The sequence below is a fragment of the Panthera uncia genome, chromosome D4 (genome assembly GCF_023721935.1).
Source record: "Panthera uncia isolate 11264 chromosome D4, Puncia_PCG_1.0, whole genome shotgun sequence".
NCBI classification, from domain to species: Eukaryota; Metazoa; Chordata; class Mammalia; order Carnivora; family Felidae; genus Panthera; species Panthera uncia.
Window position 1 is genome coordinate 71,976,580 of NC_064807.1, and position 12,078 is coordinate 71,988,657.

Genomic DNA, 12,078 nt, shown 5'->3' on the forward strand with positions numbered 1-12,078 from the left:
CTGGCCACTTAGCAGGTGCTCAGTGAACACATGCCGAGGGACTCACTTAAAACTGTGAAGGAGAATGTACGTCAGACCCCAGGAAGGACCACCCAAGTAGAAGGCTGCTGAGGGAGCCTGGAAAATTGGAATCACTACTCCAAGTCCTTAAATAATGGTCAATGAGTGACTGGGAGACACCATCCAAAAAGCAAAGAGCCTTTGCTCTGTGGTGGCTTTTCCTTGTGTCCCCGATTTTGAATTAGTCTGTGTATCATGGCCGGGAGGACTCCCAAGCTTCGTTTAGCAGAGTGGTGGTCAAGCAGGTGAACTGTGCTCCCAGACAGACCTGGGTTCCGGTCACGGCTGCGCCCCCTTCCTCCCTGCTCGGTCCTAAGTGACTTCACCTTTCTGGACCTGAGTTTTTCCCTCCGTTAAATGGGGTTGATCAGAGCTCATGGGGTGTGGGAGATTAAATAATAGGGGACATGTGGTGTTCTCGCTCCATGAAGAGAGCGGAGGGAAGGGAGCCCTCGGATGTTGTCAGCCTAGCTTCCCGTTTGTGCAGGAGGTGGGCTTAGCCTGGAGAAGTGGCTCGCAAAGTGAGACACTTTGGAGCTGAGTGTCCTTGAGGTCCAGGGGACAGTTTGTGGCCCACTGTCTGCCCACTGAAGAAGGGGTTTTCCCAAAGGAGTGAACTTCCAAAGACCTGCCCGTGTCCAGAAAGAGGACACAGGCATTTTCCTGCTCTTTGGAGGCTGGTCTTATCTGTCCATTAAAGCAGGACCTCCAGGGACCTGCCCTGACTCCTGGCTGACTGAGCTGATGTCACCCTATGTCCTCAGATGGACTAAAATAGCTCTCTTCCGAAACCTCGAGGCAAGCTGAACTCTGGAAAGTCCCTGTGGCCCTTACTCAATGAAGACAAATGAATCTCTCTCAATTCCCCCCGGGAAGGGGCAACAAGGACTCCTCCCCGGCTCTGGCACTGGGCAACGGTCCTGAATGGCCACCCTCTCCCTACAAGAATCCATGTGAGAAGAATCGGTCACCTTGTAAGAAGGTGGCAGGAGAACGAGTATCAACAAGTTCACGAGTCTGAAATAACCAGAGAGCAGATATTGACACAATTCCTCTCCTGCAAGTACAGGAACGATGCATGTTTGTGCCGAGAGCACCCACTATTAATAATAATGGTAATAATCATTAGCATTTACATAGCACTGACCATGTGCCGAGCTCTGTCCCAGTTTATATGGATTCGTTTAGTCCTCGTATCATTTCCTCTATGAGCACTCATTAACTTCTCACTGGATAAATCAATTTTATCCCCACTTTACAGAGGAGGAGACTGAGGTCCAGAGAGGACACCCACCTTGCCCAGGCTGTCACAGCTGTGAGCTGGGCAGACTGGAGTGGAGAGAGGGGGCGGGTTTGCCCAATGCTCAGGAGCCTGGAGACCGCCCGGACCTCCACCCTGGCCACCGGTAAAGCAGGCCCGACCTTGAAGCAGGACCTAGTAAAGGTGACCAGTGAGAGACTGTGTGATCAGAGCCCCGGGCTGAATGAAGGCTCCCGAGGACAACACTGCTGGCCAACCTGCAAAGGTCCTCCTTGCTGGCCCGCCAGTACAGATGCCAGCAGTGGCCAGGGCGGGGCTCGTGTGGCTCACACAGTAGGTCTGCTGCACAGCAGGCTTGCAAACCCCGTCTCCTGACTCCCGTCCTGGTCTTGAGCCAGCTCATGGCCTGTCTACAACTCCCAGTGGCTGCCACTCTTCGTCTCATAGCCAGACCGCCCCCGCCTGCACAGCTCTGCCCCACCATTAAAACAAAAGAAGAGGAATCTTTGGAAGCTCAACAAGGAGAGGACGATGGAAAAAGTCACCTAAGGGAACACAAAATATCCCTCCTCACAGGGGCCAACATCAACCTGCTGTTACCAAACTGAATGGGGAAAATGTGTCATTAGACAAAGGGAAGAAAGACCCTGAGACAAGGCAGGACGCATCTGGGAGGTGATGGGAGGCTGGTGTGGCTAAAGCAGACAGAGACAGGAGTGAGAAGCCGTTCACACTCTCTCAGGCCTTCTGCACCTTTCGGGGTCTATCTTGGGGTGGATCACCCAGAGGAGATCTCACGGCCTTTGAAACACAAGGACCCACAGACATGTCCTTCCTAAAGCCTGTCCTCCGGTGATGCCTCCAGCCATGCTCCTGTTCCCACACTGGCTGACAGGTGGGGTCCCCAAGGACCTGGAGAATTCAACCAGGGCTCCAGACATCTAGATTGAAACCTAGGTTTGCCAGCTCTGCTGAACATCTCCACCCCAAGCCAATGAGTCCAGAGAATCCCTCCCAATTTCTACACAAAATTTTAAAATTTCCAAGGGGTCATTTAAGGATCTGGGATTCTGGAAAATTCCTACAGTGCTTCAGGGTTTCCAAGAGCTTCTCTCAATTCTGATGTACCAGAGACCTTCTAAGCTTCTGGACAATGACTACCCTATTTCATGGAGCCAGAGAACCGCCCCCAAATTCTAGCATCCTGAGGAAGGCCTATAGCTTTCAGGGTTCCAGAGGTGCCCTCTGGAGTCCTCAAGCTCTCAGTAAGGACCCCTGGACATGAAGTGTCTGGATACATCACTGGGGTCCTCTGAAATTCCTCCCGGGTTTCGGGATTCTGGACAAGTGGTAGTTCTAGAGTGAGGATATTGGCCGGGAGACGGATACGTGGCCTATTCGATGGGGGTGCTGGACACTGGTCCCCTTGAGTCTATTTCTGGGAAAGTGAAGTGCGGGGGTTGCTGGACTGGGAGCCTGGAAAACCGTGGCTGGCTCCAGCAGGAGGAGGAATCATCCGAACATGAATGAACCAGCAACAGCCAGGGTCCCCCTGGGTGGTCCGTGTCCACCCTCCCAAGGCAGCTGAGGAAGGTTCTCATGCTCAGTGCCAGGGGCCTTCCCCGCCTGGGCCTGAAGGCCTCCCAGCAAGCAGGCCCTGATGATACAGTGAGTGAGATAAGGGCTCTGGGGAGGGGAGGAACCCCGGGCTCAAACCTGCCGAGCCACCCGGGGCCGAGGTGGCACCAAAACTACCTAGAGAAAAGTGACTTCATGGCATTAACCAGGTTCACCTTCCCGCCCTCCTTCAGGTCTCTGCATGAATGTTCCCTGCACGAGCCCCTTCCTGATCCCCCTTTTTAGAATGGCACCCAGTCTGGTAGAGGGCCCTCCCGGCTATATTGTGCTCCATGGTACTGATCACCGAGTTCCCACGCATTTTTGCCCATTTTCTTGTTTCCTGTGTTCTATGAAGGTAAGGATTCTTATGCTTTGTTCAAGGCTGGCCCAAAGTGGGTTCTTTTTTTTTTTTTTTTTTTTTCAACGTTTATTTATTTTTGGGACAGAGAGAGACAGAGCATGAACGGGGGAGGGACAGAGAGAGAGGGAGACACAGAATCGGAAACAGGCTCCAGGCTCTGAGCCATCAGCCCAGAGCCTGACGCGGGGCTCGAACTCACGGACCGTGAGATCGTGACCTGGCTGAAGTCGGACGCTTAACCGACTGCGCCACCCAGGCGCCCCTCAAAGTGGGTTCTTGGTAGGTATTTGTTGAACGAATTTTTTTCCAAACCCAGGGTGTCCATCTCATCAAATGACCATAGTGACTGAAAGTTGCTTTCGGCTAAGTGCTCTGCAATAGGCAAAGCCTTGTGCTGTTACTCTTGCCATCTCTCAGGGGACTTAATCCCCAGGACCGTCCAGTGAGGAGGTCCTATTCTCGTGTTCATTCTGCTGATAAGACAACTCGGGCTCAGGGCAGTGAAGTCATTCGCCCAGGATTACTCGTGGTTAAGTGAGGAGGCGGGATTTGAACGTGTGTGGTTCTATGCGTGAACCTAACCACGGCCCCCCCCTGCGGAGCCCGGTGGGTCTGTGGCATCTGGTTATTACCCCCCATCCTGGACTCTGCCTCCGTGAATGCTGGCCTTCCACTAAGTCTCCACTGTGGAACACCCCTAATGCCCAGTCACACGTCCTGCCTTTCATCTGGCCCCTGTGAGCTTCCTGGGCAAAGCCGGCTTATCCCTTGTCAGTCCTGTTCACCACCTTGAATTGCCTTGAGGCCAGTAGTGCTGAATGAATGAATGAATGAATGAACGAATGAACAAACAAAGGAAGGAACGAGCCCTGTGGGTCTCAGTTTCCCTAACTATAAAATGGATTTCCCCCTAACCGGAGCCCCTTTGCATCCTACTGAGTACTTACGCCAGGAATCCTGATATCCTTCACCTCCTAACCTGCACTTGAACTCAACAGACAAGGAGCTTCACGACCCATCTAACTGGCCGAACACCAGAAAGCGATCCAAGGAGGGTTCAGGGTCTGCCCAAGGTCTCAGCAAGTCTGTGGCATCAGAACTCCGACCTCAGGATCCCTCCAGCACCGGCACATACACAGCCGAGTGTGCCTGAACCAGTGTCCCTCAGGCCTCCTTCGTGGAGACACTCACCATCCGATTTCCCCACATCTGCCCAGCAGCATGTAGTAGCGGCTCAATTAAAACTTGTATATGAAGGGGATGGGAACCTGGAATATTCCTGATCAGAGGGGGCACACCCCTCTGCCACGAGTCCTTGCCTCCTCCTCAGATTCCCTTGAGAACCCCTCCTCTCTGTGACTCCCCCACGCGGAAGTGCCTGGCCACCGGGAGACATGACCGACCAGTCTTGGAGCGGACACCTCTCTTTATTCGTCTATTTCACCACCTGCAGCCTGGTTTCTCCAAGATCCAGTCGCATTTCTCACAGTCTGGGGTGGCACCCTCCCCTTGCTCCCCCAAACTGCCCCACAGCCCCCACCCGCAGCCCTGAGGAACTCTCCCCTGCCCAGCTCAGTCGCAGAGGGAAGCGGCAGCCGTTGTTCCCATTTCACAGATGGGGAGGTTGAAACCCAGGAGCGCAGAGCCCAGACCAGGGTCACACGGGGGTCTCTGGGGTGTGTTCTGCCCTCAGCAGGGAGGGAGGACTCGGCTGGGGCTCCGTGTACCCTCGCTGGGGGGTGGCTGGCTCCGGCCGCGTCGCAGGGAGCTGCCAATCTGGTCTCTGAGGGCCTCCAGTCTCCGGGCCAGGTTTGGAACTGCAGCCCCGCCTAAGGAGCACAGTGAGACCCGAGGCCTGTGCTCCCCCGGGCCCGCCCCACCCAGACCCCTCAGTGCCCTAACACCCTTTGAGGAAGCCTCAGGCGGTCCCCCTCCCCCTCGACCAACACCACGGGCTCCTGCACGCGTGTGGACAACCAGGTGGCCCTAGGAAGAGAACTCCAGTTTGGAAACTGCAAGGATCTTACGGATCGCCTCGCAGTACACACCCTGTTCCAGAAGGTGGGGAGACTGAGGTCTGGACAGGGTGAGTTCTGGCCCAAGACCACCAAAAACGCTAGGGGCCCCGCCCTCTCTCTCTCCTTCACCTCTCAGCACTGGTGACGTGTCTGGAGGCCCCATGGGCAGGGGCGGTGCAGAGGGCACCACCTCTTCTTGCATCAACATCTCCGCCAGGACTCGGGTCCTAGTCCAGTCGCTATGACTCCTAGCCCGGGGTGGGTTGGGCGGTGGGAGGTGAGCCTTCGACTCCCCAGGCCTCCTCCTCCCCCATCCCAGTGCCCAAGGGCTGGGCCCACCTCTCTCTCGGGAACTCGGCAGAGTCAGGATTGCATGGGGGTGCCCAGGGTGGGGGCTGGGCAGACAGAGCCAGGCCACCTGGGGTCTTAGGGCCAAACACCTGCAGGAAAGACCAGAGCCCACACTGGGCGACCCTGCCTCTATGTGCTCCACCTTCCTGGTGCCATCATGGCGCCACCATCCCTGCCACACATGCCCCACGGGACACCAAGAATGTCAGGTGGGCGTCTTGATCTTGGTCACTTTCTCTGCGGGCAGTGGGCAGGCCTTGTAATGTCCTCTCTGGGGATGAGGAACTCCCTGCGGGCAGGAACCATGTCTGTTCGAATCCCATGTCATGTCTGAATCTTTGGTGCCCAGAACACAGGCTGGCACGAAGCTAGGAGCTTAGGGGACAGGTACTGAATGAGTGAACGCGTGAGTAAGTGAACACAGAAATGAGTAACGTGCGAGTGAATGAATAAGCGAGCGGGACAGTGAGTTCCTGTAAGAAGGCAGGATGGGGGGTGGGGGCGGGCAAAGCAAACAGACTTTCTGAACCCTGGGTGGGAGCCCAAAGCCAGCCCCTCACCCAAACAATCCAGCCGGGGACCCTGGAGCTCTGGAGCCTCCCAGGCCACGGACCCCCCGGATCACAGTCTCCAGCTCTCCCAGCCTTCCCTCCCCCGCCTTGGCCTTTCCTACCTGCGGCAGCTGGAGCCCCCTGTGTGGGCAGGCCCAGTGGGCCAACGGTGCTCGGCACAAGGGGCACAGGTGACAACAGGGGCAGGAGCAGAGGGGCGGCAGGGCCTGCAACAGGGCACGTCAGAGGCTTTGTGACATTCTTGCTCCTCACCCCTCCAGGCCGGCCAGAGACTCACGTGGCAGGGGCGAGCTGGTGCCATCACACAGGGACACGGTGGGGCTGGGCCGGGGTTTGGCAGGTGAAGGGAGCAGGCACAGAGGAGGCGCCTGGAAAGGACGGTGGGGTCTATGCCTGCGGTCTGAAAACCAACCACGAGGCTGGTCCCCGAGTCCCCCTTTTAGCCAACACTCAGCCGTGCCAGGCACCGTTCTCAGTGCTTTACGTATGAACTCGTTCAATCCAAACTTTAAGACAACCCTACCAAGTAGGACCTCTATCACCCCCATTTCGTAGAACAGGAAGAAGGCCAGGCAGGGAGAAGTAAAACAAGTCACCCAAGGTCTCACAGCTAGTAAGCGGCAGAGCGGGACTCTGAACCCAGGTGGTCCAGACCCAGAGGGCAGACTCTTGACCGCTTCACGGAGCCACCTCCTCCCACCTGCCCTGTGTCCCGAGGCCTGCCTCCAGGCTGGCAGCCGTGCTCACCGCTCCAGCTCGTGCACCTGCTGGGCCAGGACCCGCTGCTCATCCCGGGCCTGGTCCCGGCTACTCTGCAGCTGGCTCTTTTCTTTCCTGGGAAGAGCAGGCCCCAGGAAGGTGACAGGAGGCAGAGATACCAGTAGGGGGACGGGTCAGCCCTTCTCTTTGCAGTGGAGTACAAACCCCAGGAGACAAGCGGGGACAGAGGGTAGCCAAGGACCCGGGGAGGGGGGCAGCTTGGCGGAAGCAGCATAGAAGTGAGGGGCGGGGCACAGAGTCCCCCTGGCTGAGGGGGAGCCTACCGGAGCCTCTCATTCTCCAGCATGAACTCCTGCAGCATCCCATAGAGGTTCCGCTGGGCCCAGGCCACCCGGGCCCCACTGAGCCCTGAGGCTGTCGGGGGGGAAGGGCACGGTGGCTGGATCCATGGGAGCCCCAGCCACACCCCACCCCTGCCCCTGGGGAGCTCATACCCTTGGGGTGTACTTGGCCCAGTTGGGACCGCAGGCAGCGGTTCTCCTCCTGGAGCTGCAGTATCTCCATCTCCAAATGCTGGGGTTGCTTTGCCATAGGTGACTGCCCAGAAAGAGGCCCAGAGCTGCTGTTTACGGCTGTACAAGTTGTGCACTGTACAAGCGCTTCCGGGGGTGGTGAGCAGAGCCTGAGATCTAGCCCATGCTTCACGTGCCAGCCTTGCATCCTGGCACAAGGCGACATCCCCTGGAGGAGGCACCCTGCCCTAATGGTGTCAAAGTACCAGGAAGCCTTAGCCCTGTGCCTGGAGGGCCTGCTCTGAGCTGCAGCCTGCTCCAAATCTAACCTTAAACTCAGTTCTGTCCAGGCCTTGGCCCAGATTCTGACGCCAAACAAGACACTACGTCAGACCCCAAGTCAACTCAGACTTAATCACAGTACCAACTGGGATCCTGGCTATACCCTGAATCATATTCCAAATCAGACCACACCCCTAGACATGCCCTAATCCTGACCATGACCCCTGACCCCACCCCACCCAATCATGACCCCATCATCAGGACTCTGACTCTAATCCCAACTGTGACTCATCCCAGACTTCCCACGACACCGACTCAGGCTCCCGTTACTGCCTGATCCCCAACCATCTCCCCGACCCACACCTCTGCCGGGTCTCCCTCCATTCACCTTGGGGGCCTGTGGCCGAGTGGTGACCCGCTGAGCTCGGCTTGCATATCGCAGGGTGCTGAGAGTCTCGGGAAGGCACTGGACTGAAGGGGACACGCAGGCCACCTGGGGAGGGCTGCGGCTGAGCGTTCCTTCCTCTCGGGGACCCTCCCCCTCAGGAGCCATCCCTCCCTGCCAGCCCTTCTCGGATACCATGAGGGTGACCCCGTGTCCCCCCAGCGAGTCCGCCAGCAGCTTGGTGAGCTTGCTGTCCCGGAAGGGGATGTGGCTCTGCTTCCGCTGTGGGTCCAGTAACAGGGAGATGCAGTGACCTGGGTGGGGACAACAAGGCTAGCAGGGTTACACCCGTTGCCCAAGGCCACCCAGCTGCTTCACGCAGAGCTGGCATCTCCGCCCAGGCCTGTGTGACTTGAAAATCTCTCCTTCCCAAGATCTTGTCACTCAGTCAGACTGGCCTCTGCTACCAGACCGGGGCTCCTGAGGGCATGATGACCCTGTCCGCCCCTGATCCCCAGTGCCACCAAAGAACCTGACCAACAGGCCTGGCACTCGGTAGGGGCTCAGGAAATATCTGACAAGTGGGCTGAATGAAGAAGAGTTCCTGAAAATCTCCCCACACATGCCACAGAGGAAGGCTGGCGTCCCAGCCCTGAAGGCTCCCAAGGCCCCGTGACCTGGGGCGGGGGTGGGAAGGTCAGTTCCCTTCCCCTCACCGGGCCTCAGTCTTCTCAACTGCACATGGGACAGGCTGGATGTCTGAGGGCTCATACTCTGCACCTGAGTGTTTCTACCTCCCCAATTAAAATGTGCCTTTACAGACCCTCAGGATTTATAGACTCATGAATAAAGTGCTAAGAAGGAAGGCTCCAGTCAATAGCAAGCTGAAGCCAGGAGGAGGCGTGTGGCTCCTGGGTCACAGCTCCTGACTCTCCCGTCCTACGCCTCCCCTACGCCTCCCGTCCTACGCCTCCCCTGGCTTCCCCCACTGTGGACGGATCTGGGTCCGGCTCAGAGGAGGGACTCAGGAAGTCAGTCCAGCTGGCCCCAGGCCTCACCCAGGGCCAGCAGGCTGCGATTGATGCTGTTTGCCTCAAGCATCAGCTCCCCACGGGATCCCGTGGCCGCCACCTTCTCACTGCCGGCCAGGTCTACAAAGCACAGCTTCCCACCAACGGGGGGCTCCCCCGGGTCCACCGGAGGCATCTGTGGGGTAGGAGGATCAGGGTCGATGGGGACTTGGGAGGGGCTGTCCCCATCGGAGTCACAAAGCCAAGGGTTTCCACTATTACCTCCTGCACACGCCCCGGTTGGTTTATACACCCGGAGGCAGACCCCTGCCGGGTGGTCCTGGGCCAGCTCCTTCCCCCAGTGGGGACACTCACGGTTTGGCGGCTGATGTAGAGCGTGAGCAGGGCATGGCTTCGGCTGGAGGCCTGGTTCAGGCTGTGAGCTGAGCTCCGTCGACGGCTGAGACCTAGAGGGGGAAAACAGCAGGAGCTGGACCTGGTAGGAGGAGCAGGTGGTCACCAATAAAGAAAAAGCAGCGAGGGCATCCTGGGAGAGGGGCCAGCCCATGCAAAGGCACAGAGGCCTGCCTCCAGCACGGACAGGTGAAAGAAAGATGGAGAGAACTGAGGGGAAGAACGTTCATCAGGTTCACATCTCTTCTGTTGCTGTGTGGAGGGAGGGAGAGAAACTCAGGCAGAAGGATCAGCTACCAGGCATGGTACAACTCTGGGGCCAGAACCCAGAGTCCCGGTGTCCCCGCAGCCTGCCACAGGGTAGGTGCTCAATAAATATTTGATGAATAATTGAACGAGGCTGGAACAGAAGGGCACCGCAGGCTAGCCTAAGAGGTATGACCTTTACCTTCAACAAGCTGGAAGGGTCTGGAGGTCCGAAGGGGCAGAGGGATGTGGTTTGCTGTGTGGAGGGGAAGAGATTGGAAGGGGAGAGCCTTGAGGTGGGGAGACCTCTTCAAGGGGCAAAAATGGGGCTTGACAGAGGCAGAGACTCCGGGCTGGAGAGGAGACCATGACCTGGACTCCGCTCTACCCAATCACGACCCCATCATCAGGATTCTAAGAGTTCGAACAGCAGTCGGACAGCAGAATCTCCAGGCCGGGGGTGGGGCCGGGGTACATCCCCGGGCTGTGTCTGAATTGTGGTCTGCTGACCCTTTTCCCCCACTAGGGTCACCTCAGCCCACAGCTCCGGCCAGGGGCTCCGAGAGCACCATCAGCGAACAGCTGAGGAACGGGCGCCCCCACACCCCAAAGCGCCCCTGAAGCAGCACACACCCATTTGCATCAGTTCCATCAGGGCCCCCAGACTCCCGAACTCCACCACTCGCAGCTGCTCCACATAGAAGCCCTGGGTCTTGTTCCAGCGAACAGGGAGAGGCCGGGGAGCTCCCAGGCTCAGTAGGTCTCGAACCTGAGAGGAGGGTGGCCGGTGAGGAAAGGGGCCCTGCGCCCGAGCTCCATCAACCCCCAGACCTTACCGACGCAGCCCCCCAGCCTCTTCTGTCCCTTGACCCCAGCTCCTTGGAGAGAAATACTTCTTTTACCTGGAGGGCTGTCTATTCAATCTCAGTCCCCCACCTGCTCATTGTAGATCTCCAAATAGGAGGCGCGGAGGGTGACAGGGGCTCCCAGGTGCCGCACCCGGTCTAACAGCCAAGCGAAGGTCCTCTGCATGATGCCGGCTAGGTTGGGGGGTACGGGCACCCCCTCGCCCTGGGAGCAGAAACAGCTCGTGGGTCACGGGTCGTGGGTCACGATCACCCCGGCACACCCACGCAAAACCAGTCATAACTACCCTTTGTGGAGGACGGCCCTACTCTGCGCCAGGAACTAAGTTCCCGTAGAATATCGAATCAGAACGATTCGCCTCCGTCTACAGATGAAGAAAACTGAGAGCTACTAAGTAAGGAGGACAAAAGTAGCTCCGCATCCGGCAAGCGCCTTCTACCTCTCCGGTCCTCGGTTTCCTTGTCTGCAAATAAAGGGGGCTGGGCCGCACGAAGGCCCTTCCCCCTGGAAGTCCGCGCGGACTGAGAGACCCCATCCCCGACCCTCGGGGGCTCCATCTGCGCTCGGCCCACCTGCGGAGGAGGCCCGGTCAGGGTGTAGGTCTTCCCGGAGCCGGTCTGGCCGAAGGTGAAGACAGTGCAGGAGAAGCTGCGGGCGGCAGAGGCGCGGCTGGACCCCGGCGGCGGCCCGCAGGGGTGGGGGTAGGGGGGGGGCGGAGGGCCGTGCAGGGGCCTCACTCACCCGCGCAGCGCCAGCTCGCCCAGACGCCGCACGCCGCACGCCCGGAACACGTCCTCCTGCGTGCGCGCCCCGTCCAGCACGGCGCCGAAGCGGAACGCCACGTCGGGGCCGCCGCCGGGGGGGCTCACCTGGGGAGGGGGCGGGGCACTCTGGGGGCGGAGCCAGGGAGGGCGGGGCTCGGGGGCGGGCGGGGTGGGGGGGCAGAGGCTGGGGCCTGGGACCGAGCTGCCCCGGGAGGGACCGAGGGGTCTCCAGGTAGGTTTCTGACGGGGGGGGGGGGGGGGGTTGGGGGTCAGTGGGTGGGAGGGATTCCTCACTTGCAGAGTCCGGGTCCCCGAGCAGTGCAGCGCGCTCTGTTCCCCTCGACGCAGCTCCGCCGCGCTCATGGGACGCACTCTGGGGTCCGGTGGGAAGGCAGAGGTCCATCCCGATGACGCCATCGGCCCCGTCCTGGATCGCCCTCGCTCCTAGCTCCCGCCCAACCAACCTATACCTACCTGAGTACCACCTGGATGGGCGTTTCTGGCCCCTCTGGCCCCTGCTCCAGGCTCCGCGCGGGGTCCCTGTGGCCGCAACGTGAGTTACCATCCCTGAGCCCAGCGGCTCCTCTTACCTCCCAGAATCTCTCCTTACCCGTCGTCGGGAGACCCGCGTTCCT

At 59.0% G+C, this 12,078-nt stretch overlaps 1 protein-coding gene across 2 annotated transcripts; it reads right to left on the reverse strand.

Annotated features, from left to right (window-relative positions):
- Window positions 1-4,532: 4,532 nt before the first annotated feature.
- KIF12 (kinesin family member 12) lies at window positions 4,533-11,598 on the reverse strand. 2 transcript variants are annotated; one of them, XM_049637389.1, is made up of 16 exons: window positions 11,421-11,598; window positions 11,252-11,327; window positions 10,749-10,883; window positions 10,446-10,581; window positions 9,524-9,619; window positions 9,201-9,380; window positions 8,338-8,456; window positions 8,146-8,250; window positions 7,458-7,560; window positions 7,287-7,377; window positions 6,991-7,077; window positions 6,521-6,611; window positions 6,345-6,449; window positions 5,660-5,760; window positions 5,450-5,568; window positions 4,533-5,131 (listed from the first exon to the last, which is right to left on the reverse strand). In XM_049637389.1, the coding sequence occupies exons 3-16, from the start codon at window positions 10,842-10,844 to the stop codon at window positions 4,992-4,994; spliced, it is 1,569 nt and encodes a 522-aa protein (XP_049493346.1). In that variant the 5' UTR covers window positions 10,845-10,883; window positions 11,252-11,327; window positions 11,421-11,598; the 3' UTR covers window positions 4,533-4,991. The 2 variants fall into 2 exon arrangements, with proteins under 2 accessions (XP_049493346.1, XP_049493343.1); XM_049637386.1 differs by having other exon boundaries at window positions 4,547-5,131; window positions 9,201-9,356; window positions 9,527-9,619; window positions 11,421-11,548.
- Between the last annotated feature and the right edge of the window lie 480 nt (window positions 11,599-12,078).